General features: G+C 54.7%; 1 protein-coding gene and 1 long non-coding RNA gene across 4 annotated transcripts; one reads left to right on the top strand and one right to left on the bottom strand.

Moving 5' to 3' along the window:
* Positions 1-8,596, bottom strand: LOC146405434 (uncharacterized). Its single transcript, XR_014837404.1, has 2 exons — positions 7,123-8,596; positions 1-6,375 (listed from the first exon to the last, which is right to left on the bottom strand). It is a non-coding gene; the product is annotated as an uncharacterized LOC146405434 (long non-coding RNA).
* Positions 7-27,775, top strand: KLHL26 (kelch like family member 26). Of its 3 annotated transcripts, none has more exons than XM_003123523.6 (3): positions 7-101; positions 22,602-22,784; positions 24,952-27,775. In XM_003123523.6, exons 1-3 carry the CDS (start codon positions 25-27, stop codon positions 26,531-26,533), a joined length of 1,842 nt encoding a protein of 613 aa, XP_003123571.1. In that variant the 5' UTR covers positions 7-24; the 3' UTR covers positions 26,534-27,775. The 3 variants fall into 3 exon arrangements, with proteins under 3 accessions (XP_003123571.1, XP_084868410.1, XP_084868411.1); XM_085012284.1 differs by lacking the exon at positions 7-101 and adding an exon at positions 2,362-4,500 and having other exon boundaries at positions 21,184-22,784; XM_085012285.1 differs by lacking the exon at positions 7-101 and adding an exon at positions 18,631-21,727 and having other exon boundaries at positions 22,184-22,784.

Raw genomic sequence — 27,775 nt, 5'->3', positions numbered from 1 at the left:
ACGCGCGGTGGCGGCGGCTGGAAGATGGCGGAGTCTGGCGGCGGTGGTGGTGCTGGTGGCGGCGGCTTCAGCGCGGGTCCGGGCCCCGAGCGCCCGAGCAGGTGAGACTCAGCCTGCAGGGTGTGCCTGCGCCTGCCCCTGGGGCCGGTGCGACCTATGGGGAGTCCTGGGGATCCTGAGGGGCTGAGGAGAGGCCTGAGCCGGCTCGAGGATCATTATGGGGGCTGCGGGCTTTAGGGTTCCATGGAGTACTAAGGGGACTGAGGGCTGTTCAGGGGGCCTCTGAACGCGAGCTGGGGACCCCAGCAACTCCAGGCTTCTGCATGCGGCACTAGGGGCCTGAGAGGGCATTGAGAGCTACAGCTGTCTATCTGAAGGGAAACACCAGGGCTTCTGACTGTGATGTAGTCATGGGGGAACTGATGATGCCAAGTGGTCTGGGAGTCAGGGAGGTCCTGAGCAGAGGCCTTAGACAGTTTTGAGGTTGTTGAGGCTGTCTTGGGGACTCTGAGAAGGGGACCCGAGGGCAGTTTGGAGAGACTGAGGCCTGGGGCTTTCTGGAGGGTGCTGAAGGACCCTAAGGTTTCTGAAAGTAGTCCTAAGAGCATGCTTAGGGGACTTGGGATGGGTGAGGACTGTGGAAGTTTGGGAGTAGGAGACTCAAGTGAACCTGAGGTTCTGAAAGAGGCCTAAGGGACCTGGGAGAAGCTGAGAGAGGAAGCTGAGGGGCCGTGGGGGTCCCAGGGGTCCTGAGGGGCTGGAGTGGGCCTTGGGGAGCCTGAGGGTGGTGAGAGTGCCCTGAGGGTCTTAAAAAACATGAGAAGTGTCCATCCTTGGTACTCCTTCCTCCAATCCCCATGGTATGTAAATCCCACACCTCCTGCCCCAGGCTATAGAACTTGAAACAAGGTCTTGCTCAGATCAAGGCAGAAGAATTTACTCCCTTTGGTCAGAGAGAGGCCAAGTCCTGAGACTGGTAGCTTGAACCTCAGAATTGGCACAGCAATTGAAGCTGTCTGTATGCATTTTTTTAGGTTCTCAGAGGGGAAGAAAACCTACTTTAGGATGCAAGATGTCCCTCCCTCTTTCCATTGCAAAAAGCCAGGGTGGTCCAGACCCTCTCTTCCCAGCCCCGCAGGACAACCTGATACCCTTGGCTGGCCAAGGAAAAAATTCAAGCTTTATCTCACTGGTGAGCTCATGGGAGCAAATAATTTCGGCCAACACGATAAATGATAAAGTGGTCAGTCCTTGTGTGCTTCAGAGTCAATCCTTGTTGTGGGGACCTGGGCTGAACTAGGCCAGAAAGGCCTGATGGTCCAGGCACACGAGTTGGGCTTGGAGGCCTTTAGTGGGGAGCAAGGAGAGGCCAGAGGATTTGGGAAGACATTCAGGGGGTAGATGGGCAGGACTTGGTGACCTGTAGGAGATGGCATGTAAAGGACAAACTAGAGGGGATAGCAAATCCTAGGACCCTGCCTGGGCCCTGAGTAGGGATAATCTGGGGCAAGTGTGAGGTATAATTAGTTACATGCTATACAATTCACTCATTTTAGCTGAACAGTTCATTGAGTTTTAATAAATTTATAGTTATACACCCACTAATACAACTGGGTTTTTAGAATGCATCCATCACTACAGTGAATTCTGTCAAGCCTGTTGCAGTCAACTACTCTCCCACTTCCAACCTCAGGCACACTCTGCTTTCACCTGCTACAGTTTTGTCTTTTTAGAAATTTTATATGAATGGAGTCATATAATATGTAGCTTCTTGTGTGTGGCTCCTTTCCCTTACGGAATTGGTGGGTTTTTTTTTTTTTTTTTTGGTCCTTTTATGGCTGCACCTTCGGCATATGGGGTCTAATCAGAGCTGTAGCTGCTGACCTACACCATAGCCACAGCAATGCCAGATCCAAGCTGTGTCTTAGACCTATACCACAGCTCACGGCAATGCCGGATCCTTAACACACTGAGCGAGGCCAAGGATTGAACCTGCATCCTCATGGATGCTAGTCAGATTTGTTTCCACTGAGCCACGATGGGAACTCCCTAACAGAATTTTTTTTTTGTCTTTTTGTCTTTTTAGTGCTGCACCCATGGCACATGGAGGTTCCCAGGCTAGGGGTCTAATAGGAGCTATAGCTGTTGGCCTATGCCACAGCCACAGCAACGCCAGATCCAAGCCACGTCTGTGACCCATACCACAGCTCATGGCCACGCTGGATCCTCGACCCGCTGAGTGAGGTCAGGGATCGAACCCACAACCTCATGGTTGCTAGTCAGATTTGTTTCCGCTGCGCCACGATGGGAACTCCGAGAATTTTTTTTTTCTTTTTAGGGCCTCACCTGTGCCATATGGAAGTTCCCAGTCTAGGGGTCCAGTTGGAATCTCAGCTGCCAGCCTACGCCATGGCCACAGCAACTCGGGATCCGAACCGCATCTGCAACCTACACCACTGCTCATGGCACCTAACAGAATATTTTTGAAGTTCATCTGTGTTGTCATAAGTATCAGAAGTTCATTCTTTTTTCACTGCTGCCTAGTATTCCATTGTATGGCCGGACACAATTTGTTTATCCATTTACTGGTTGATAGAAATTTGGGTAATTTCCATTTTGACGATTACAAATAAAGTTGCTGGAACATAGCGTGTATCGGTACTTCATTTCTCTTTATGGCTGCATAATATTCCATTGTGTAAACATATCATGTTTTGTTTATTCATTCACCAGCTGAAGGACATTTAGGTTGGTTCCATCTTTTGACTGTTTTGGATAATGCTGCTATAAATATGCGTGAACACTTTTTGGTCTGAACACCTGTGTTCAGTTCTTTAGGGTATATGCCAGGAGTGGAATTGCTGGGTCCTATGGCTGTTGTGTGTCCTTGAACATGCCACCCAGCACTATTTGATGTGTTTATCAGTGGAAATGCGTTGAGGGTAGAGAGCGTGTCTATCTTGTGCAGTCTTGTTCTTGTACTGACTGGAACACAGGCAGCCCAGAGGAAATAAGTGTTTAAGAAGTATAGCTGGGAGGGAGGGAGGAAAGGAAGGAGGGATAGATGAATGGAGTGTGGAAAAGCTCTCTAGGGCTTGCAGTCTGGCTGGTAGGAAGTCTCTTCTTGGCGATCAGGTCCATCCCTTGCCTTCTTGGGGAGATTTGTGGGGCTGCCAAGGACTGGGGGAGGCTGGCCCTGTCTGCAAGGCTGGTTTTCCAGGCTTCCAGGTGGTGTCTGCATCTGCCTTTTTGTCCCATGAAGGGTTTTGTCATTTGTCCAGGGGTGGAGGCAGTTCCTGTCTTCCCCTTGGCCCTTCCAGTGTCCCACAACTCAAAAAACTGTCCTTCGGAGGGACTGTGTCGTCCCCCCCCCCAGCATTATATAACTTGTTTGTTCCAGCTTCACTTTTCTGTAACCAAGGGGGAAAAAAAGAAATAGAAAAGCTTATTCTCCTTCCTTCCTATCTCGAGGGATCAACAAAAAACCCGTTGCCTAGTAGAGATGGTCGTTAATGACCAAGCCGAACCTCCGGGATGGACAGAGCGTGGCCGCCTTGGCCAGGGGCTTGCTAAAGGGAGGTGGGGTCCTAGCCGCAGGCTTGTTTGCACAAAAGATACTTGTTCTGCTGGAGGTGCCCTCCTAGCTCCGCCTCGGGCCCTCAATGGGCTTCAGGCTCCTAGAAAGAGAGGACATTTGTGGGGTGTTGCAGGGAGTAGGAACTTTCCCGGGAGTCACACCTACCCAGCTAAAATTCCAGCACTGTGAGGTACCCTTCTGGAGGAAACTTCTTACCAAGGAGGCTCTTCAGATGTTGGGCCTTTGACATCCTCTCTTCTCAGCCCATCTTTCCTAAAGATGTCTGGATGGGGCCCAGTCTCGCTGATTCATGCTGCTTCTGGGGGGCAAGGCAAGAGTATCCGTGTGAGGGCCACACTGGCCACAGGTGTTTCCCTGGGAAGTTGTGGCTGGAACACAGTGTGAGCAGGTTTGGCACAATTCAGTTGAGGGGTCCGCTCCTGAGTTTGGTGGCCTTTGCTTGTTTATTTATCTTTTTAATCTATTTATTTATTTTGACTGTGCCTGTGGCATGCAGAAGGTCCCTGGCCAGGGATCGAACCTGTGCAACAGCAATGACCCAAGCCACTGTAATGACAAAGTTGGATCCTTAACCTGCTGTGCCACCAGGGAACTCCAACCTTTGCTTATTTAAACTTTCTTTTGTTTTTGTTTTTTGGCTGCGCTTACCGCATATGAAAGTTCCTGGGCCAGGAATCAAACCTGTGCCACGGCAGTGATCTGAACCACTACAGTGACAGTGCAAGAGCCATAAGCCCTTATGCCACAGGAGAACTTCTGTTTGAACTTAAGAACTGGATGTGCCTTAGATTGTTTCCACTAATCCCCAAGGCTCTGGAAGAGTCCAGCCCCCTACGCGAAAGACCGAGGGGGTGATTTGGCCTTCTTGTTGTTTTTTTTGTCTTTTTGCCATTTCTTGGGCCGCTCCCACGGCATATGGAGGTTCCCAGGATAGGGGTCTAATCGGAGCTGTAGCCACCGGCCTACGCCAGAGCCACAGCAACACGGGATCCGAGCCGCATCTGTGACCTACACCACAGCTCACAGCAACGCCAGATCGTTAACCCACTGAGCAAGGGCAGGGACCGAACCCGCAACCTCATGGTTCCTAGTCGGATTCGTTAACTACTGCGCCACGACGGGAACTCCTTTGTTTTTTTTGTTGTTGTTTTCTGTTTTTGATTTGGCCTTCTAAGAAGGTTCTTGTTCCTTTGGCCTCATCTTCTTTTCAGTTGAAAGGGAGAGACAGGAGTTTTACACTTCAGAAATAGGGACTCAGCTCCTCCTTGGGAATTCCTGGAGATCTGGCAGCATCAGGCACCTCATCAGACCACATATGTTTGTGGTCCCTCATGCTTGTTGCATTCATTGGGCATGTCTGCAACTCTCATGTGTTAGAGTCCTCATTTGGAAAGTGGGACCCCAGGCCCACTAGACAGGGTAGCTGGGAAGAAGGGAGCTAGGGTGAGGGTGGGCTCAGAGGACACCCAGCATGTTGCACACGTGTGTGTTAGTGTGGCAGTGGCAGCGTTGCCCTGTGGTCCTGATGCTGTTAGCTTTCTGTCTGCTGTGCCCATGTGGGTGGAGGAGGGATCATCGAGTATTTGGCAGGTCTTACTGATGAGTCAGTGTGGCAGGTGAGGAAGAGAAAGTTGGTGTCTTAATCTGTTTGGGCTGCCATAACAGAATACCATAGATTGGGTGGCTTATTAACAACAGAAATTTAGTTCTTGAAGTTTTGGAGGCTAAGAAGTTCAAGATCAAGGTGCCCACAGATTTAGTGTCTGGAGAGGCCACTTCCTGGTTCATAGACACAGTCTCCTTGCTGTGTCCTCACATAGTAGAAGGGTCTAGGGAGCTCTCTGGGGTATCTTTCTCTCTCTCTCTCTCTCTCTCTTTTTGTCTTTTAAGGGCCACACCCATGGCATCTGGAAGTTCCCAGGCTAGGGGTCAAATCAGCTGCAGCTGCCAGCCTACACCACAGCCACAGCAACTCAGAATCTGAGCCATGTCTGCAGTCTATACCACAGTTCATGGCAACACCAGTTTCCTAACCCACTGAGTGAAGTCAGGGATTGAACCCACGTCCTCACAGATACTGGTTGGGTTTTTACCGCTGAGCTACAACAAGAACTCCTGGGGGTCTCTTTAATAGGGCACCAATCCCATTTTGGAGGGCCACATCCTGAAGACCTAATCACCTCCCAAAGGCCTGACCTTTTAACACCATCACATGAGGGAAAAGGTCTCAACATATATGAATTTTGGGGGAACACACCTGTTCAGTCTATGGTAGTCAGCCTGAGCAGTTGGGAGAACAGTAGTATCATTACCTGGTGGCCATGAGAGGGACATTGGGAGAATAGAACATGCCAAGCTACTTCTGCAGTTTCAAGAGGGCAGATGCCACTATGTGAGCCTGGTACTGGGGAACAGAGTGTCGAGAACATACTGGTGGGTCTTGGCAGAGGATTGAGGAGGAGGGGGAAAAGTTGAGTTTGGGGTGAGCTGGAGGGAGCACTTGTCTAGAGGTGCTTGGGAACCAGGCCACGCAGCTCATCTCCTCCTCGGAAAGTGAGGCACCCCTTTTCTCACCTGCTTACTGGCAGGGTCCCTTGATTTCATAATGTGGAATTGCTGTGAAAACTGCCTGCCTCACTGAATTGTGCAGCCTGATTGTCTCACAGCTGGACCTCTTCCATCCAGTAGCTGCAACCACCCTGGGGATGGCATTCTTGTCGGCCATAGTTATAGGGTAGAAAGGTTTTTTTTTTTTCTTTTTGTCTTTTTTAGGGCCACTCCCGCGGCATATGGAGGTTCCCAGGCCCGGGGTCTAATTGGAGCTGTAGTCTCTGGCCTACGCCAGAGCCACAGCAACGTGGGATCTGAGCCGCGTTTGCGACCTACACCACAGCTCACAGCAACGCCGGGTCCTTAACCCACTGAGCAAGGCCAGGGGTTGAACCTACAACCTCATGGTTCCTAGTCGGATTTGTTAACCACTGAGCCATGACGGGAACTCCAGGGTAGAAAGGTTTTATTAGCCTCTGCTATCATTGCCGCATCTCTAGGGAGTGGACACAATATGTCATCCCACTTTCCTTAACTGGTTATTTTTTTATGGCTGATCCTCATGGGAGGACTCAGCAAGACCGGGTCAGATGTTTGCACCAGCACAACCTCCCTACTTTTTTTTTTTCTTTTTCTTTTTTGCCTTGCTCTTGGCATGTGGAAGTTTCCAGGCCAGGGATCAAACCCTCACCACAGCAGCGACCCAAGCCACTGCAGTGACCATGCTGATCCTTAACTCACTATGCCACAAGGGAAGTCCTCTCCTCCTCCCCCTTAAAAAGTGGGGCTTCTTGGGAGTTCCCATCATGGCTCGGCAGTAACGAATCTGACTAATATCCATGAGGATGTGGGTTAAGGATCCGGCATTGCTGTGAGCCGTGGTGTAGGTCACAGATGCAGCTCAGATCTGGTGTTGCTGTGGCTGTGGTGTAGGCTGGCAGCTGCAGCTCTGATTCCACCCCTAGCCTAGGAACCTCCATATGCCATGGATGCAGCCCTAAAAAATAAATAAATAAATAAAAGTGGGGCTTCTCTGCACTCTTGCCCTTTGGTCTTAAGGAATGTTTCAGACTTGAGGTTGACGTCCCTAGAGAAGGAGGAGGAAAGAGGGTGACTTCCTGACATCCAGCTCCTTTCTCTTGTGATGGGACTCATTTGACACCTTTCTTTTCTCCTGGTGACTGTTGATTGTTGCATGCCACCGGCGTGTCTGCCATTGCACTTGCTATTGGCCATGTGAGGCCTCCGGACAGATGGGCCCTGCCTGTGTGGGGTGCCTTCATGTCAGCATATGAAACACTTGAGCTGTCATTTCCCCACGGTTGCCATAAATGATCCTGAGGCTGAGTTGGAAATTCTTGCCTTCTCCGGAAGTTTCTGAGAGCCTCCTTAGAAATGAAGTTGAGCAGAGTGTGAAGGTTGGTGCCATGAACTTGGGGGAAGGGGGTCTTGGGAGGTGGGCTATTTTCTGGGTACAGGAAAGTAGCATGTGCAGGTTCTGAAGGGGGAGGAACCTGACTTTTTAGGGGCCCGGAGGGCAGAGAGGAGCTAGAGGGGTGTAAGGGGAGAGGGGGAGACTAAGGGCTGGTGCAGGGTTTGGGTGAGGGGGCACATTTCAGATTGTATTTTGGAAGAATCCCTCTGGCAGGAGATGAGGGGGCCTGGGTCAAGGTGTGGCTGTGGAGATGGTGAGACAGCCATAGGTTTGGGGAAGACTCAAAGTTGAACTTGTGCGACGTTGCTGACCCATGGCAGCAGCCAGGTGGGAGTCACCAGGTCTTAGGCTTCTGCCGTGGACCAAAGAGTGAGTGCTGGGAGAGGACCCACCAGGCAGGAGGATGAGGTCCCACTTGGCTTGAGAGGCTCTGCTGCCTGAGAGCATCTGCTGGAGACGGGGAGCAGAGGTGGACATCTGGACTGGAGGGCTCAAGGTCCCCCCCTCTTCTGGAAAGTCCCGGTGCCTCTCCTTGCTTGAGGACCCCTGATCTTCCAAGGACCAGAACCTGGTACTTCCAGGTTAGAGTCCCGCCTCGCCACTTGGAGCTTCTCCTTGAGAGCACTTACCATGCACATACCTGTTTGCTATCTCTTCCTCTAATCTGTTGGCATATCGTGTTGCTTCCATTTTTGAGCTGCATTCTGGTCGGGCCCCTTCTTCCGCCGCTGCCTCCTCATCCCAGCTCTGAGCCGCCACTGGCTCTTACCCTCTTGGCTGTCGTCCCCCACTCCAGCCTAAGGAGGCCTCCCAAGGCAGGTGGTGGCCTGTGCCGCTCCCTTGCCTGACACCTGCCAGGGGCTTCCTTACTCTCAGAACAAAATCTACTTCTCCATAGAAGTTCCCCTGTGGTGCAGCAGGTTAAGGATTCAGTGTTGCCACAGCTGTGGTGTGGGTTCGATCCCTGACCTGGGAACTTCCACATGCCGTGAGTGCAACCAAAAAAAAGAAAATTTACGTCTCCACGTGATTCCCTCAGTCCCCATGGTGAGGAGGTGCCCATCTACCAGGCCCATGTGCTTCCACAGCCCACCAGTCTCCAGCGGCACGCTGGGGCCCTTTCCGAGCCTTTGACTCAGCTCTCTCTTTGCTGGAGTGACCTGTCCCAGAGCTTTGCACAACTCCAGTGTTGCCTCCTTGGGGCTTGGCCACTCTGCACCAGGGCCCTGCTGCCTGCCCCTCTTTGTCCTTTGCCTTGTGCTCCTGTACATTTTTTCTTTTTTTGGCTGCCCTGCGGCATACGGAGTTCCCAGGTCAGGGATCAGATCTGAGCTAAAGTTTCAACCTATGCTGCGGCTGTAGCAACGCTGGATCCTTTAACCCACTGTGCTGGGCTGGGGTTTGAGTCTGCGTCCTTGTGCTGTAGAGACGCTGCCGATCCCATTGAGCCACAGTGGGAACTCCACATTCTGTGTTCTTAAGGACCCGTATCCCCTAGAATATGTATTCCCTGAGGGCAGGGCTTCACCGTGGAAGCTCTGATACAATCTAGCAGCTATTCCACATACAGCCTGGGATGGGTTTGTAAGAGGAGCTGGCCTGACCGGGGGGTGGGGGTGGGGGCTTCTGGAACAGTCCTCCGTGGCTGGCAGAGCAGGGGTCACCCTCCTCCTGATTTTAGTTAATGACAGGGCCCGGGTTGAGAAACAGAAACTCACAGGCATGTTGTCAGTGAATCAGCCCTATCAGAGAGAAGCCAGTGAGCCGTACCCTTTTGCATGTGCTTCGTTTCGTTCCGGACAGGATCTTAGCTCCATGTCGAAGACGGGAAGCAGCCAGCCGCTCTCTCTGTCCAGCTGCCTGTAGAGGGAAGTGGGGGCTGGGGCCTGTTGGGTCCCCACCACGGTCCACCGGCCCTCCTCCTGTGGTAGCCGCTCTGCAGCTGTGCAGACGGGCTCTTAACACTTGTTAACCCCGAGTCTCCGGTCCCTGCCTCCTCCCTCCGCCCCTTTCCCCCCAATTCCCTCCAGAGAGGGCTGCTCAGGATTCACAAAACTTGTTCCCCCTGCCTCTGAGAGCTGTCGGCTAGCATTCCTCTGCAGAGGGTTTTGGGGCGCATCCAGCGTGATTTCAGACCCCTCGCTGAGAAGCCCAGCGGCTGATCCCTTCCCGTGGACCACCTCGCCGCACACTGAAAATATTGTGATTCGGAGGAAGTAACCGGCACCTTTGGGGAATCGCAGACCTTTCCTGTGAGGGAAGCAGCTTCCGGAATTGAAGACGCTCAGCCTGGAGGAAGTCTTGAGGGGTGGACCTTTGGGCTTTTAAAGGCCTCAAGGGGGGGTCACCCGAGGATCGAGGATAAGGCCGAAGCCGCTTTTCTGACGCCACAACTGTGAAATTCCACCGGGGTCAAAGACAGGATTCGAGTGGGGAGCGGGCTGGGCTGGGCTGGGCTGGATATCCGGAGAGCTCTCCTCTCAAAGGGATGTTAGAATTTGAAGCAGCCGCAGCCGGGGAAAGCAGCAGTGGGGAGATGTGATCACCCAGAGTCTTCTGTGATCCTATTGAGAATGGAGCATTCTCCAGAGCCTCCAGAGGCGGGGTTTGGGGGTGTGTGTGACAAAATGCCAGTGAAGCAACAGTCATGGAGGGCAGCCCCACTGCAGCCTCCACTTGGAGAACTTCCAGGACTGTAGTTAAAGGCATAACCATGTGCTCGCCTCGGTGAAGTCTGGTCCATCCCAGGAGGGCTTCACTTTCTCTCTTTTCTCCACTCCTCTGTCATGTGAGGGGGAACAGCAGCTCGTGGTTCCATAAGGCAGGGAGGCTGGGAACACACAAGTGTTTATGCTCCACTTGCAGAAACTCTGGGTGGTGTTTGCTGTGCCTTGGCTGGTGGCATTGGGCTGCCCTGCAACTCCAGCCTTAGGCATGCTTCCAGCATTTTAGCATTTAGAGTTGCTGGACTTTCACAGTAGGGGGCATGTGTAGCTTGCTGACCTTTCACAGGGAGGCAGTGGCTGCCTCGATAAAGGCAGGCGGTGTGCAGGCTGAGTCTGGTCACCAACCATTCGCCCACAGATCAACCAGCAAGCCTTCCTCACCCCCCTTTCCGGGGAAGGAAGCCCATGTGCACTGCAGGGAGGGGGCGGGGGCTGGAGAAGTGTTAACCCCACAGTGGTTTTAACACTGGAGTGGTGAGGGGTCAGAAGGAGTTGGCCCTTCAGCGTGGGGAACACATGAGCAGAGTGGTGAGGCCAGACATCCTAGAGAGGAGCCTGCCAAGGGCTTCCTGGTTGAGCCCAGTCAAAGGATATCATACCCCGTCCCAGGACTTGGACCAGGGGGCCACGTGGAGCGGGTAACAGAGCAGGTACCAGCAGCAAGCAGAGGTAGGAGTCAGGCCCCGGCCACTGCTGCCACCTTGCAGCCATCCACCTGCCACCTCACTCCTCCATCCACCTCTTCATCCATCCAACCATGCTTCTATCTATCCCTCTATCCCTCTGTCCGTTCATCCATCCATCTACCCAATCACCCATTGTCCATCCATGCATCTATCATCCACCCACCCAGCCCCTCAGTCATCCAGCCATCTAATGCACAAGCGTGACTCAGTTCTGAGCACATGCCGGGCGCAGTGCCAGGTGCTGGAGCACAGCAGGAGACAGAGCCCACCCTGCCCTGCCTGGTGAGACTCCCATTTCAGCCTCAACAAAACAGGCCAGAAACAATCAGATGGTTTACCAGATGGAGCGATGGGCAGGAAGACAAACGGAGCTGAATTGGGGGTCCGAGATGTGTGGAGGCCTGGTGGGGCTCTCCCACTGTGACCTGGACCTCCCTTATAATGGGATAGTCCACATCCTTGCCCTGACTGCCACTAAGAAGCCATGTCCTGCCTTACATGCTCTCTGGCTCCTTGTCCACCTCCTGGCTTGGCCTTCCTGGTGAGTGGTCTCAGCTCTCCCCGCCTGTCTGCTTCATGGAGGTGATTGGGGGCCCATCTGTCTGGGGCTATGGAGAGGCCAGGTCCGGCCTCTAATGGGCTGTGTGACCTCGAGTAGGTCACTGAACTTCTCAGTGCCTAATGTTCCCATCTGTAAGATGGTGACAATGGTGGTGTACCCCTCTCCAGGCTGCCTACTGAGAGGTGAGCTGGGAGCCAGACCTGCACTGCCTCAGCCTCTAGCCCTGCATGGAGTGAGTGCTCTCTTGCTGGGACCAGGAGGGGTGAGGGTACCCTGGAGGCGAGAGCTTGCTGATGGTGAGAGAAAGGAGGTCTGGGTGGCCCCTTTCCTTCTTCCCAGCCTTGAGAAATTGCCAGAGCTGGGCAGGTCTGGGATTGGGGGCGTGCTGCCTACAAGGCCCTCTGGTCCATCAGCAGTGGCCAGACCCCAACACATCCTAGGCTCCTGGGAGCATCAGTCAGAGGCTAGGGTGAGGGCATAGAGCTCGGCAGGAGGTCACGGCTGGGCTTTGAGCACACTGGGCTCACTGTGGCCTCTGAGGAGCAAGACTGTGGAGTGATGGGGTTTGATGTCATCCTTGATTTCCCCTGGTAGGAGGGAGGGCCATGTCTGTGGAGTTCTCGGCTGTAACCCAGTGAGTCTTGGGTGTGTGTGTGTGTGGATCGTATGTGGTTTGTCCCTGTCACAGAAGGGTGGGATGGCAGAGCTAGCAGGGCTTGGCTTGAGTGGAACCGGCACTGAGTGAGGCTGTCCGGCACCAGGCTGTTTGCGTGCAGGCTCTCAGATGGGTTTTGGGGAGGGCTCGCTAGGGTCTCATTGTGATTTGCTTCCCTTGCCTCTCTGTATCCTTGGGAGGATTCATGATTGTTCTTTTTTTTTTTTTTTTTTTTTTTGTCTTTTCTAGGGCTGCTCCCGTGGCATATGGAGGTTCCCAGGCTAGGGGTCCAATCGGTCAGAGCTGTAGCCGGCCTATGCCAGAGCCACAGCAACTCAGGATCTGAGCCGTGTCTGCGACCTACACCACAGCTCACGGCAGTGCCAGATCCTCAACCCACTGAGCAAGGCCAGGGATTGAACCCGCAACCTTGTGGTTCTTAGTCGGATTCGTTAACCACTATGCCACCATGAGATCTCCCATGATGGTTCTTTTGAGGTGTGCGAAGCTTCTAGAATCTGTCTGCCCGCTCTGCCACCCTCTCAACGTTTGGCCTCCTTGGCTGTCATGTGGGGGCTCTCAGGAGTTACCAGTTCCAGGGCTGGCTGATTGAACAGTTCCCTCCTGCTGGTACTCCCCAGCGTCCCCTCTGTTCCATCACCCCGTCACCACCCTGCAGGCACAGACAGGCAAGAGCCAAGGACATACAGGTTGGGGAGGATGGCCCTGCATGGTGATGCCATGAAAATGAGGTGGGCAAGTGTGGCCTGCTGCTCCTTTGTGAGGCTCAGGGAGAGGGTCTCTGTGGGTGACGGGCTCCCAGGGTGGGCTCACAGTGGGCCCTGGTTGTGTTCTTGGTCCCCTGGCTCTTGGAGGAGGCAGGGCAAGTGGGAAGGAGTGGATGAGGCTCCGCCCCTGCCTGGCGGCCTGGCCTCCCATGGGGTACACAGACCCACCTTGGCGGAAGGCATCCTGTTTTAAATTATCACAGAGGATGTAGGAGAATAACCAGGATGATGACCAGGAGGGAGAAGTAAACAATTTATTTTTTTTGTCTTTTTGCTATTTCTTTGGGCCGCTCCCGCGGCATACGGAGGTACACAGGCTAGGGGTCGAATCGGAGCTGTAGCCACCGGCCTACGCCAGAGCCACAGCAATGCGGGATCCGAGCCGCATCTGCAACCTACACCACAGCTCACAGCAACGCCGGATCGTTAACCCACTGAGCAAGGGCAGGGACCGAACCCGCAACCTCATGGTTCCTAGTTGGATTCGTTAACCACTGCGCCACAACAGGAACTCCAGAAGTAAACAATTTAACTACTGGTGCTGTGGAGAGAGCGCAGGCTCGGGGGCACCTGGGATCTGGAGTGTTGGTCATTTTCTCCTCTCTCTCTCTTTTAACCCCCTCCCCATCTCTGTCTTCCACTCTGGGGTTTGGCATCCTGGCTTCATCTGCTCCTGGGTTTCGCACTTGTCCACCCGGATCCCTGCTCTTTTGTCTGCTCCCCTGAGAACCCAGGGGACAGCAGGCAGAACTGAAGGAGCTGCCCCTCATCATGGGGCTGCGGCTGCCCAGGGGGGGGTGAGGAGGGCGGAGCTGGCCTCGGGTGAGTGGTCCCTGGAGAGAGCTTGCTGACGTGAGCGTGGGGGCCGCTGGCCAGCCTGAGTGTTTGAGGGCTGCTGTGAGGTGCCAAAACATGGTGACTCCATCCTTTGGGCTGGGAGCACAGTACCCAGAGCTGTGAAATATTGTGGTAACCACAGCAACAGTGGCTTGGGGTGTCTGCCTTTGTGGGACATGTGGGGGCCCTGGCTCAGATGCACCTTTTATCCATGGAGCTGCATGCCCAGAAGTCAGAGCGGTGGCCTTGGCAGAGTCAGCAGCCTGCAATAGAGCAGGAAGGGGGAGCTGTTGCTGGAGCTGCCTGCAGCTGTGGGGGGTGGGGGTGGGTGAGTGCTGGGCCTCAGTCCTTCCGTCTTGAAGGGGACACCTGCCGCACTGACCTCTTGTGCTGGCCAGGGGTTCCTGAAATTCTGTGTGAAAGGCTGTGCTCAGCATGTGCTCTGTCAGTGGGCCTGCTTTGTGAAGGCTCAGAGGTGGGCAGGAGGGGGAAGCCAGAGATGTTTCTACTGTGTCTGGACAGGAGGTGAGGGGTGGTGGTGTGTGAAGTAGGACAGAGAGGGGACCAGCGGGCAGCCAGCTCTCCATCTGCAGCTAGAAAGCCCAAGCCCCATCCCCCCAACCCCTCTCCCTCTCTCTGGGTCTCTCTCTGAGTCTCTGTCCTCCCTTCTTGGGTCTCTGTCGCTGCCTCCACCCCCTTCTCTGAGTCTCTGTCTCTGGATCTCTGACCCCTCTCTCTAGGTCTCTGTCCCACTCCTCTGTCTCTAGTTGTCGCTCCACTTCTCTCTGGGTCTCTGTTCCTCTCTCTCTCTAGGTCCCCGTCTCCTCCTCTCTCTGGACCCCTATTTCCCCCTGCCCCCCGTGTCTTTTTGGGTCTCTATCCCCGTCTCTGGGTCTCTGTCCCCCTTTGTCCCTCAAAGTATAGTGTCTTCCCCAGTGATGCACCCAGGACCCTGAGCGGAGTGGCCTGGAGCTCCCTGGTACTGCGTCGGCCGGGGTGTGAGCCAACCAGCTGTGCTGCACTGCTGTGCTCCATCGAGCCACATGGACAATAAAACCAAAATTGGCTTTGAAAGTGGAAGTGCTCTCCGTTTTGAGGGGAAGTGAGGGAATTTGCATGTCAGAACAGTATGTTAAAGGGGCAATACCGTCAGACTCTGTTCTGGCCTGAGTTTTGGGCTCCATGTGGGGGTGGGAAAGGCTTTTACAAAACCCCAAAGAAATGTTTCCATGAAATTCTTTCTTGTTCTTGCCTCCCCCCACCACCGCCCCTCCGCTTTTTTTGGACATTCCAATGAAAGGAACTTTCCGGGGCTTCGGATCTCTCCTGTAGGCTTGGGAAAGCAACCATGGAGACCAGGGCCAGCAGCCGGGCGTGGGCAGGAGGAGGGAGCACCCACCCTGCCAAGTGCTGCTCCCAAGGCAGCCCTGACCTCCACCTCCCCTCCACCGGGGGCCCTGTCACTGTAGGTGTGGCTCTGCACTTCCTGTGGCCATCCCTCTAAGCCATCCTGCCTTGGGCTTGGGTTCCCTCAAAGCAGGCCCTGAGGCAAGGACTCTAGCCCCTGGTGTACTTGGGGGGGGTGAACCCATGAAGGACTGGTGGGGGCAGGGAAGGAGCCCCTGCAGGGGGCACCCACAAGGATCTGGCGACAGTGTGGGTGTTAGACTCTGCTGGCTGGGGCTCCCGGAGACTGTGGGGGTCCTGCTGCAGGTGGTCCACTGGCCGGCGTTTATCACACCCTGTCCCACTGGCTTTCAGCCCCTGTGCGGGGACATCCTGAGGGAGGCAGGAGCTGTATCCCCATGTCTAGCACAGCCCTGCATATGGTTGATGGTGCCCAGTGACAGTGTCAGGGAGACACAGTGGGGGGGTTGGGGATCAGGACAGCAGCAGGGCGCATCCTCAGAGGCCAGATCCAGGCTGAGGGTGCAGCCAGGGCAGCCTCCAGAGACACCCTGACCCGGCTGCTGACGCATTGGCTCCGATGACTCAGTGTGGGTGACCGTGGCTCCAGTGGCCGTCTGGAGACTCGGACCAGCTCAAGGGCTGCCGCTGCCGCCCTCCTGGGGACCTGTGGCCCCACCACGTTGGCCGCCCCCTGTCTGAGACAGCCTGAGTAATGGGTCCTTCCCTTAGTCATCGATCCCAGGCCCCAGCCCTCCCTCCTCCTCCTGCCCACCTCCGCCCAGCCAAGCTTGCTTCTCTGTCCAGGCTGGGGACTCCGGCCCCTACTGGCTTCCTCCCTCCCTCCCTGAGTTCCCCAGTGGCTGTGAGATGTGTTTGGGGAGTAGTGGTGGGGGCTTCAGAGACAGTGGTCCCGTTTGTGAGATGGGAGGGAGAAAAGATCCTTGTGGGGTGCTGTGATCCTTGCTGGGGACACGAGGAGGAGCACCTGGGGCAGGATGAGGTGTTGCCAGGAAGGGGCCATTTCTTATCCACTTGATGCAACTTGGGCTCTACACCCTGTAAGCAGCAATGCCATGGGATTGGTAGGGGTTTCTGGACTGGGGTGTCCTGACTCCTGCATAGGAGTGTTTTAACATGCAGAGTGTGCTTGACCTCCATACTCACTCAACAGCAGCCCTCCGTACCCCCTTAAAGGGTGTTTAGCTTGTTTCTCATCTTTAGCCCCCAGGAATGGTTTTTGGTAAATATCCTCACACATGCGAGGATATCTCTTAACTTGTACATGTGAGTTTATCTCAGATAAATTCCAGAAGTAGACTTGCTAGGTTGAGGATGTGAGCCTTTAGAATTTTGCTAGGTTTGCCAAACTGCTTTCCTGGGTGTTGTCCTGCTTCACACACTAGGAGCAGAGTGCTGCCAGATGGCCTGATGACTCTGCCCACCTGAGGGGTGAAGCTTTCCTTTGGCAGGCGCACTTCACTTATTGTCTGTGAGGCTAACTCTTAGGTCTCTCCTGCCAGCTGTGCTTCCTTTCCTATGAACTGGCAGCCCACATCCGTTGTGTCTCTTTCTGTGACATTGCTGGCTTTGTGTTGATTCCTTGATGCTCTTTATATGTGAAGGACCACAGTTAATATATGTCCAGGGCTCAAGAAGCCCCAAGATGAAGTTGCCTCTGGTGTGAGATCTTTCTTCTAGTGAAAACTTGCATAGGCATGCCAGTTCCCAGGGCTCAGAGGAAGCACAGGAAATCCTCCCACCTTGTCTCAGGAATGTGGAGGAACTTCTAAAGAAACAAACAAAAAAACAAACAAATGAAACCAGCTTAAAAGCAAAATGACAAAGACTGGGGCAGGGGTATGTGTACAAAATCCATGAGGCGAGGTATCTATGGAGAGGCCAGCCAGGCTCACTTGGCACCTGTCATGGGCTGGCACTCTGTGGGTGGTTCCAAGCTTCAAATTCCCAAGCATTTGGTCCCATTCAAAGGCATGCAGACAGCTTGTGAGGAGGTGCCGGGATATACCCCCCTGTTCGACCTTGCCAGACCAAAGTGATGGGGGCAGTAGGTGGTCTGGGGTCTCTCATTTCTCAGAAGGCAATGGGAGCTGGGGAGACTTGTGGCAGCCCTGTGACATCTGTGCTCCTCCCTGCCCCCTTTGAGAGCTGAGAAAACAAAGACCTCAGGGACCACACCTGAGTCACACAGATGGTAGATGGTAGGGCAGGGGTCAGAATCCTGCCCCCTGATCCTCACACCAGGTGCCGGAGCCTGGAGTGGTGAGGGCTGTGGTGCAGGCGTTCCGGAATGGATCTCACCAAAACATGTCTTCCAGGATTTGAGTCCTCGCCCACTCTTCCAGACACTCCGCTCAGAGCCAGGCTCCAGGTCTGGATCCCTCTAGGGGATCTGGGTGATGCAAGTGGCACACTGGTGCTGTATGCAAGTCACCTCCTCGCACCTCGCAGTCGCTGCTGTGTTGCATCTGCATCTGCGGAGAGCAGCATTGCCACCCCTAGATCAACTCTGACCCGCCGCCAAGTCTGCATCTGCCACTGTATCTTAACCTGGTGCCTGATTTGAGACACATCTGGCGTAGGAGGGAGGCTCTGGGAGATCACACCATCTGTCCCTGACTCCCATGCCACTGTGCTCCACAGAGAAGGTGGAGAGCTTGGCCCCAGGCAGGAGGGGCCCTTCGATAGGAAGGGAGGTGGCTTCACACAGGGACAGGGTCAGCTTCCCAGGGCAAACCCTTTGTGGAAGATGGGCCTTAGGGCCAACATCCAGGATGCAGCCCAACCGCCTGCTCCGAGGGAGAGGTGGATGCCACTGTCTAACCTCACGGTGGCAGAGCTGGGAGGAGAAACAGAGAAATCCCCAATTTCTGGCCTCTGCACTTCTCTCCTCGCAGCTCCTGTCCCCTCCCCTGGGGGACACTCATAGCTTTGATGTGATGCTGACTCTGGGTGATTTGACTGCCTTGGGTCCCCACTTCCCACACCTGGTGAGGGCAGGCCTACTCTGTCTCATTCATGCTGTATCCTCCCACCCATGGGAGAGGGATGAGGGGCTGACAAAATCTGTGAGGAGAGCAAGGAGTGGGGAACAGATCTGAGCACCTCAGGGGTCCTTGGAGGCTCATATGGGGCGTGGCTTTGGCTCAGGTCATTCTGAGGCCTGACACGGGGTGCCCACGAGAGGACACAGACCCTGTCCTTAGTGATGTCCTGGCAGGGCCTGAATGGCTGAGGGCAACCCTGGCCAGAGGATGGGTGCAGTTTGAGGTTCCTTGAGTCTTGTGAACCAATGACATCCTCTTTGTGGTCTTCAGAACGTAGGTCCATTGGGGATCTTGGGAAACTGAGAGAGCGGAGATTCAGGTCCCAGCCGTGGCCCAGGCAGGAAGGATAGGCTGGATGCCACAGCGCTGGCTGCTTCATGCTGGAGGGGTGGGGCGTGTGAGGTGGGCATCCCCTCCACTGGTGCAGAGGGGCAACTGGGCCAAGCTAGACACTTGGGCCCCTTTCCATCCCTCCCCCCACATTCTGCACACCACACCTCCCCAATAAGCCCAGGATCTGGCTGCCAGTGCCACTGGCACCCCAGCGTCACTGGCACCCCAGCGTCACCACCCCAGATAACCACGGTTATCTGGGTTCTGAATCACTTGTTCCCATCTCCCAGGGATGGGAAGGTTTTCCACTAAGCACAGGTGGTGTCTCCCCCATTGGGTCTTCCCCATGGAGTTCCCCTCATGCAATGTCCCTTGTCACACCTGCCATATCTTCATACATTGATGCCCCTGAGTGCCTTGCAGGCCCGTGGTCAGCACCTGGAGTCCTGCAGCCCCTCTGCCCATTGGTTGGTTTGCCCCCTTCCCCAGGGCTCTCCAGAAGGGCCACTAAGGTGGGCAGCCTGTGTGAATTGGGGACCTCCCATCAGTAGCAACTGTGTCCTTTGTTATCGGTATCAGCTTTTTTTTTTTTTTTTTTTTTTTTTTTTTTTTTTTAACCCCTGGTAGGGTTTGGGAAGCTGGCGGGCAGGGGGAGCTGAGGAGCCTTTCCCTTCGGGCTTTCTTGAAAGACCACTATCCACATTCCTGGCCCTCATTTGTGGGCAGGCGTCAGTCTCAGGAGTGGGAAAGCAAGATTCAGAGAGCCAGAGGCCCTGGGGAGAGAGAGCAGAGTGCTTGGAAGGATGGCCTTGGCTGCGGGGTGGGGTGGTGGTGGCGTGGGCTGGGAGAGTCCTGCAAAGGTTGTTGACCCCAGGAAGACTGATGGGCATTGTCCCCTCCTGTTGTATTTGGAGGATAAAATGGAATGTATATTAGGGCCTCCTAAATTGTTTATTTATTGGTGCATTTCTACAAAAGTTTTCCAAGGTGAAATAGCAAAGGGGACAGGGGGATGAGGCGACGGGGAGTGAGTGGGGGCTGAACCACCAAGGGGACCTCTTATCCTCTGAGGCCCTGGAGGTCATAGCAGGGTTCTCTGCAGGACCTGAGGCTCAGATGGCTCAGATGTCCTTGAGTTTTGTTTTTTGAAGTGAAATTCGCATAACATAAAATCCACCATTTAAAAATATACAATTTAGTGGGCATTTAGTGCTTTTACAGGGTTGTGCAACCATCATCTCTATCTAATTCCAGAACATTGTCATCACTCCAATGGGAATGCTGAAACCAAAGGCAGTCGCTCCCCACCCCCAACCCCCAGTCCCTGACAACCACTAATCTGCTTTCCATCTCTATGGATTTGCCTGTTCTGGACATTTCACATAAATGGAATCCTGCAACACTCGGCCTTTTGTGTATGGCTTCTTTCACTCAGCCTGATGTCTTCAAGGTTCTTCCTCACTGTAGCTTGAATCAGCTTCATTCCTTTTTTATGACTGAGTAATATTCCATTGTATGCATACACCACGTTTTGTTTATCCATTCACCCAATGGTGGGCATTTGGATTGGTTCCACCCCTCTCCTTCTCAAAATTTTATTTTTATTCAAAGTCACCCTTTGACTTGTGAATCCCCATTTCGAGGTTCAGGAATCTGCTTTACTTGTCCCGTCCCCTCAGCGTGCTGCCCCTACAGGCAAATCTGTCTTCTTAGGGCAGTGATTCTTGGTTTTATGCTCTCCTCACATTGGCCTCAGGGTGACAGGAAGATCTCATGCAACCTGCTGTTTTCTGGGATTGGGTTCACATCATCCTGTGTCCTCTTGAGGCTATGGACAAGCTGTTCAGCATGTCCCTGTTCCTGAAAGTTAGGCCCAACAGGTGATTCTCCCTTGACTCGGTGACCACCAAGCACAACCAGAGGCAAATTTTTCTGAAAATGGCCAGGCTGACTTTATAGCTCTGTGGCCACCCTCTGCTGGGCTACGGAGCATGAGAGACATGCTCAGCCAGTGTTAGTGGCTGGGCCTTGAGGCTGGCATCTCCTGGAGGTGGTGCTCTCTCCCCCACAGTGAAGAGCTGGCCTGTGGCACTGCCATCCTCAGGCTTAGTGCTGCCCGGGAGCCTGCAGCTTTTGAGTTCTTCCCTCAGGCCAGTGCGGGAGCTCAGTGCTGACACAGACTCCCACCTTGCCCCCTGCAAGGACTTTACCCATGGAGGTGGCTTGCTGGGGCACAGGAGACTGTGAGTTGACACAGAGAGTCCTGTACCTCAAAATGAGCACTTGGTAGGCACAGGTCATTTTAGAATGAAAGATAATGAAATAAAACTTGGGGGAGTTCCCATCGTGGCTCAGTGGTTAATGAACCTGACCAGTATCCATGGGGATGCAGTTTTGATTCCTGGCCTTGCTCAATGGGTTAAGGATCCTGGGTTAAGGATCTGGCGTTGCCTGAGCCATGGTGTAGACACAGCTTGGATCCCATGTTGCTGTGGCTGTGGTGTAGGCTGGCAGCTGTAGCTTCTATTTGATCCCTAGTCTGGGAATCTCCATATACCTTTGGGTGCAGCCCTAAAAAGACAAAAGACAAAAAACAAAACAAAACAAAACAAAAAACTTGAAAAAGGAGAAGACTAGAAGTAATCCAGGGATTCATAGATGGGTGAACAGAAAAAGGAATTGCGGTATATCCACATGAGGGAGTATTACTCAACCCATCAAAAGGGAAAGAAGCTCTGACATGCTACAATGTGGATGAAACTTGAAGACCTCAAGCTGAGTAAAAGGCCAGACACAAAAGGCTTCGTGTTGTATGATCCCATCTATGTGAAATGCCCGAAACAGGCAAAGACTTAGTGACAGGAAACATGTTAGTGGTTGCCGGGAGCTGGGGGAGGGGGATAGGAAAGTGACCGTTAGTGGGTACAGTGTTAGAATGTCTGGAATTAGACAGAAGTGATAGTTGCACACATTATGAGTGGATTTGATGCCACCGAATTGTACATTTTATTTATTTTTAAATTAAAAATTTTTTTGACTGCACCCCCAGCATGTGGAAGATCCCAGGCCAGGGATTGAACCTGCGCCACAGCAGTGACCTAGGCTGCTATAGTGACAACACCAGATCCTTAACCCTCTGTGCTATAAGAGAACTCCAACATTCATTTTTTTTTTTTTTTTTTTTGTCTTTTTGTTGTTGTTGTTGTTGTTGTTGCTATTTCTTGGGCCGCTCCCGCGGCATATGGAGGTTCCCAGGCTAGGGGTTGAATCGGAGCTGTGGCCACCGGCCTACGCCAGAGCCACAGCAACGCGGGATCCGAGCCGCGTCTGCAACCTACACCACAGCTCACAGCAACGCTGGATCGTTAACCCACTGAGCAAGGGTAGGGACCGAACCCGCAACCTCATGGTTCCTAGTTGGATTCGTTAACCACTGCGCCACGACGGGAACTCCACAACATTCATCATTTTAAATTGTGCAATTCAGGAGTTCCTTTGTGGCTCAGCAGGTTAAGATCCGGTGCTGTCACTACAGCAGCCTGGGTCACTGTTGTGGTGCGGGTTTCATCTCTGGCCTAGGAACTTCCGCATGCTGTAGGCAGGGCCAAAATAAATAAATGAATAAAATGATAAATGTTATAGTCTGTGAATCTCACCTCAGTTAAACACAAATAAAGGACATTGAGCCTCTGCAGCTCCTGCATGAAACCCCGCCCACTTCACAGGTGGCAAATGGAGGCTGGGGAGGCCCAGGCAGTGGGCAGGTGGCAGACACAACTGAGACCCAGGTGGTGTTTTCACTTCTCTTGGTCTGGTTCTGGTTTCGTCTCTGCCTGGAACAGCTGCAGAGCCCTGCATGGCCTTCCCAGGGACCCATGGCCTTCCCGGGGTCCCTGGGTGGAAACCAGGCGGCCTTGAGGCCTCTGAGCTGCCTCCCCACCTCTGCTCTCCCACAGCATGGCTGACAAGAACGGGGCCCTCAAGTGCACCTTCTCGGCCCCCGGCCACAGCACCAGCCTCCTGCAGGGCCTTGCCGCCCTCCGTGCCCAGGGCCAGCTCCTGGACGTTGTGCTTACCATCAACCAGGAGACCTTCCATGCTCACAAGGTGGTCCTGGCCGCCTGCAGTGACTACTTCAGGTGAGTGTGGGCCTTGGGGGCAGGGTGGAGAGTGCCTGCCTTTCTAAGAGGGAAGATCTCAGGGCTGGGTGTCCAGCCAGGACCAGTTCTGTGGGATAGTGGCCAGAGTTGGCGCATCTTTGGGTATAGAGAGGAGCCAAATGTCCAGTGAGCCTGCCGGTTTTTCCAGGTTTGAAACTTATTCGGGCCTTAGGAGGACAAGCAGAAATGCCTGGGGGACAGAGGTAGGTGCCTGCCTAGCAGCTTCTGCCCTCTGGAGGTGACAGTGCTCCATCAGGTTTTCACTCTAAGTCTATTTGATGCCTGCATGTGCCAGGCACTGTTCTAAATTGTTTTAAATTGTGCAATTCAGGAGTTCTCTTGTGGCTTAGCAGGTTAAGATGCGGTGTTGTCCCAGGGATTTATCAGGGGTAAAACAGGCACAAGCCCTGCCCTCATGGCCCCTGTGCTCAGGCTAAGGGACAGGAAAGACACCCAGTCTGCAGCCCTTGTGTACGCGAGGGTCTGTCGAAGGCCCCACCTGCTGAGTGTATGGGTCTGTCGGCCCAAAGGCCCGTTCCTTAAAGCTCCTTCTCTGTGCCCAGCTGGGCAGGGGAGTGAGGGCCCCAGCGAGCAGGGCTAGGGGTAATTCTCCCCAGCTGGGGGCTGTCACCCTCATTCCCTTAGTGACTGGCTGACAAGCTTCCTCCTGCCATCAGAGCGAGCTGCGGTGCTGCCCCTGGGGGTGGTTCCTCAGCCCCGCTTTGCTGGGGTGGCCCAGGTGTTCCTGCTTGCCAATTCACAGAGCCCCAGCCCAGGTGGGCTGTCTGTTCCTGGCAGCTGGGGTGCCTTGCCCATGTGCCCCCTGGCTGTCCGCCCCACGGGCTCAGAGAGGCCGTTCTGGGGAGCTGAAGCAGCCAAGCCATCTGGGGCGCTGCTTCTATTTTTATTCTGGATTTGGGGACGGGCGGGCCGGCCCAGCCAGAAATGCCCTTTAAAGGCTCCTCTGCGCTGGCACTGCAGTCGGAGAAGCCTTAAAAGGCAACGCTCCCTCCCGTCACCGTGATTGCTTCTGCCTTCAATGGGCTGACGGGACTCATGGGGACAAGAAGGAGCAGGGTCCGGGGGCTGGTGGAGCCGTGCTGCAGAGGGTTGGGCGGCTGTTAGTTGGTGGCCCCACAGACCTGATCTGGTGCCTGAGCTGGGCCAATTGGGTGTGCGACTAGGGGGTGGGCATCTATCAGGCGGTGTCAGGAAGCTCTCTCCCCTCAGACGGCTGTCATAGACGTGTGCTGGAGGTAGTTACGGTAATGATAAAATGCCAGATGGCCCATGGAAGGAGCCTGTCACAACACCATCTTCTAGAACCTGCTGTGAACTCTGAGCAGGCACTGGGGTCCCTGACCCTATTGCCCGAGGGAGGCCCTCAAAGGCTGTGGAGGGCTGTGACCCAGGGCTTGCATTTTTCTCACCAGTGGTTACATTAGCACTGCTTCTCAGAGTATAACAGCATGGCTCACGGAGCTGGGGTCACTTGCTGCTGGGAGGCCTCACGATGGGCTGGTGCTCCTTTGGGCCATTCTCAGGGGCTTCCCTGACCACCTAGGCCTAGGTGGCAGGGACGCTAGCACAGTCCCCTGATGAGCACTCTGACCTGGGGATCCTCACCCCTTCCCAATCTGTGTGACAGTGACCAAGACCCAGGCTGGGGAAGGTGGAGCCACCTGCCCAGGTGAGTGTCTGGTGACAGGTTGGGCTCTGAACCACTGTGCATAGTGCCCTCAGAGTCCCTGCCTTGTCTTCTGACCTTGCGGGTATAGTCTTCCAGGGCTGGAGATGGGGCTGGAGACCTGTCCCCAAAGCTGAAGCCAAAGTTTGGTCTCCTCTTGCACAGTTGCACCTGCCCTAAAGCGAGCAGCCCCTGGTCCCTGCCCTCTGAGCCAGCCAGACCTCAGCCTCACACACCTCCAGGTGAGGTTGGATAGAGCCCCATGCGGAGTGCAGAGTGGGGAGGTGTAGGAAGATGCATAGCTAGCAGTAGATGAAAATATTTCTTTTCCTTTCGGCGTGTTTTTAATGAGCATCCAGCCTGCTTTCCCCTGGCCGGCCATGTCCTGCTTGCGGTGTCCCAGGGACCACAATGTCCCTTGGCTGCCCAGAGCCCACATGCTGTGTTTATGACCTTCAGGGCCATGTTCACGGGCGGCATGAGAGAAGCGAGCCAGGACGTTATTGAGCTGAAAGGCGTGTCGGCCCGCGGTCTGCGGCACATCATCGACTTTGCCTATAGTGCGGAGGTGACACTGGACCTGGACTGCGTGCAGGACGTGTTGGGCGCGGCCGTGTTCCTGCAGATGCTGCCCGTGGTGGAGCTGTGTGAGGAGTTCCTCAAGGCTGCCATGAGCGTGGAGACCTGCCTCAACATCGGCCACATGGCCACCACCTTCAGCCTGGCCTCACTCAAGGAATCGGTGGACGCCTTCACCTTCCGGCACTTCCTACAGATTGCTGAGGAGGAGGACTTCCTGCACTTGCCACTGGAGCGCCTGGTCTTCTTCCTGCAGAGCAACCGGCTGCAGAGCTGCGCCGAGATAGACCTCTTCCGCGCGGCTGTCCGCTGGCTGCAGCACGACCCTGCCCGACGGCAGCGCGCCAGCCACGTGCTCTGCCACATCCGCTTCCCGCTTATGCGGTCCTCAGACCTGGTGGACAGTGTGCAGACGCTGGACATCATGGTGGAGGACGTGCTGTGCCGCCAGTACCTGCTGGAGGCCTTCAACTACCAGGTGCTCCCCTTTCGGCAGCACGAGATGCAGTCACCCCGCACAGCCGTGCGCTCAGACGTGCCCTCGCTGGTTGCCTTCGGCGGCACGCCCTACACTGACAGCGACCGCTCTGTCAGCAGCAAAGTGTACCAGCTGCCCGAGCCGGGCGCCCGCCACTTCCGCGAGCTAACGGAGATGGAGGTGGGCTGCAGCCACACATGCGTGGCCGTGCTGGACAACTTCGTGTATGTGGCTGGGGGCCAGCACCTGCAGTACCGCAGTGGCGAGGGCGCTGTGGATGCCTGCTACCGCTATGACCCCCACCTCAACCGCTGGCTGCGCCTGCAGGCCATGCAGGAGAGTCGAATCCAGTTCCAGCTAAATGTGCTGTGTGGCATGGTGTATGCCACTGGTGGCCGCAACCGGGCCGGCAGCCTGGCCTCCGTGGAGAGGTACTGCCCGCGGCGCAACGAGTGGGGCTATGCCTGCTCGCTGAAGCGCCGCACTTGGGGCCATGCGGGCGCCTCGGCGGGGGGCCGCCTCTACATCTCAGGTGGCTATGGCATCTCAGTGGAGGACAAGAAGGCACTGCACTGCTATGACCCTGAGGCCGACCAGTGGGAATTCAAGGCGCCCATGAGTGAGCCCCGTGTGCTCCATGCCATGGTGGGTGCTGGCGGCCGCATCTATGCCCTCGGAGGCCGCATGGACCACGTTGACCGCTGCTTCGATGTGCTGGCCGTGGAGTACTATGTGCCCGAGACGGACCAGTGGACCAGCGTGAGCCCCATGCGGGCCGGCCAGTCGGAGGCTGGCTGCTGCCTGCTGGACAGGAAGATCTACATTGTTGGGGGCTACAACTGGCGTCTCAACAATGTGACAGGCATCGTCCAGGTGTACAACACTGAGACTGATGAATGGGAGCGTGATCTGCACTTCCCGGAGTCCTTCGCCGGCATCGCCTGTGCCCCCGTCCTGCTGCCCCGGGCTGGGACCAGGAGGTAGCTCCCGGGACCCCAGGTTCCTGGCCTGGCTGCATGCTGTTTCTGTGCGGGGTACGGTGGGCGCATGTCTGAGCAGAGAACTGTGACCCTTTGCCCCACCTCCCTGGGGCTGGCCTTGGGGCCTGCTGTGTTGATAAGGCCCCTTCCCTGTCCCTCCTTCCTTCTGGAAGCAGATCCTGGCTCCACGGCCTCAGGAGGAGCCTGCCAGCAACAAGGCTGATGTCTTGCAGCAGCAAACTCACACCCAAGGTGGTTTCCTCACCCGCTCCCTGTTCTTGCTGGCTGGCGGGAATTGGGGTCTCCTTAGGGTGTCATTGTGTAGCTTTGTCCTGCTTCTCTCCCCACCTTCTGCCTGTGGTGGGGGAGCGTCTGAGACGTTCAGATGCCAACTGCCAAATTGTTAGTGGTTGATCCCCAAATTCGCCCCTTCCATCCCCATGTGTTGCATGCATCTTTTAAAAAACAAATGCAACCCAAACCTCTGTAACATATGGAGCTTCCAGAGTAGCAGAGGTGGCTGGGGAGTGCCTGACTTGGGGTTGACCAGAAGGCTACAGCTCCACGTCCCCAATAAGCCGAAGCTGCTGGCCGGGCGGGAGGAGCTGACACTCATCTCCATTTCTGGCCTGGATCCTGGCACCTACAGGGTGTTCATTCCTCTGCTTTCAGGAGGGAAAAAACACAACCAGCTACCAGAGGTGGTCCTTACAGGTGTCAGGCCTTCCATTTGGCCTTGGGTGATGCGTGGGCCTTAAAAAGAACTGGGCCGAGACTCCTTATCCCTGTCCCTGACCCATGATTGCAGGGGTATACCTGATTCAGAATCTCACAGTGTGTCTGCATTCCACAGGCCGATCCCATGATTTTTATTTCTCTCCCCTTTTCCAGCCCTCTGCTCCCCACTTGCTGTGTGTTCAGGTTGACATGCTGGGCCTGTGCCCACCCAGTGTGGGAAGTCAGGCTAGCCAGGAGGCCTCTCCCTTCAAGGGCTTTGCAGCATCTTCAGCCGCATTTGTTTTGGTGTCTAAACCTCAAAACCTTTTTTTTTTTTTAAGAGGGTAACACTGCTGTCTTATAAACGAGATTTGTACCCTTGGGGCAACTTAAAGTGTCTCTTCTGCTGCTAATGGACGATTGATGTTGTGTCTCTATTACCCACTCACCATGTAAAGAATTAACCTCATACCTTAGCAGACGTCTCCTAGTATTTTCCTTTCATTTAATTAAAATGTTATGGTAAAAA

This window comes from Sus scrofa, chromosome 2 (assembly GCF_054392235.1).
Source record: "Sus scrofa isolate SSC_HxYL_T2T_F1_AM1 chromosome 2, Sscrofa_HxYL_maternal_Yorkshire_Landrace_v2.0, whole genome shotgun sequence".
Lineage (NCBI taxonomy): Eukaryota > Metazoa > Chordata > Mammalia > Artiodactyla > Suidae > Sus > Sus scrofa.
Note: the sequence above shows the minus strand (reverse complement) of the source record. Positions and strands in the feature narration are given on the sequence as shown.

Coding starts and splice junctions, on each gene's coding strand:
- KLHL26 (XM_003123523.6), top strand. CDS start 25: ATGGCGGAGTCTGGCGGCGGTGGTGGTGCTGGTGGCGGCGGCTTCAGC. Junction 102..22,601: donor GGCCCCGAGCGCCCGAGCAG/GTGAGACTCAGC, acceptor GCTCTCCCACAG/CATGGCTGACAAGAACGGGG. Junction 22,785..24,951: donor GCCTGCAGTGACTACTTCAG/GTGAGTGTGGGC, acceptor TATGACCTTCAG/GGCCATGTTCACGGGCGGCA.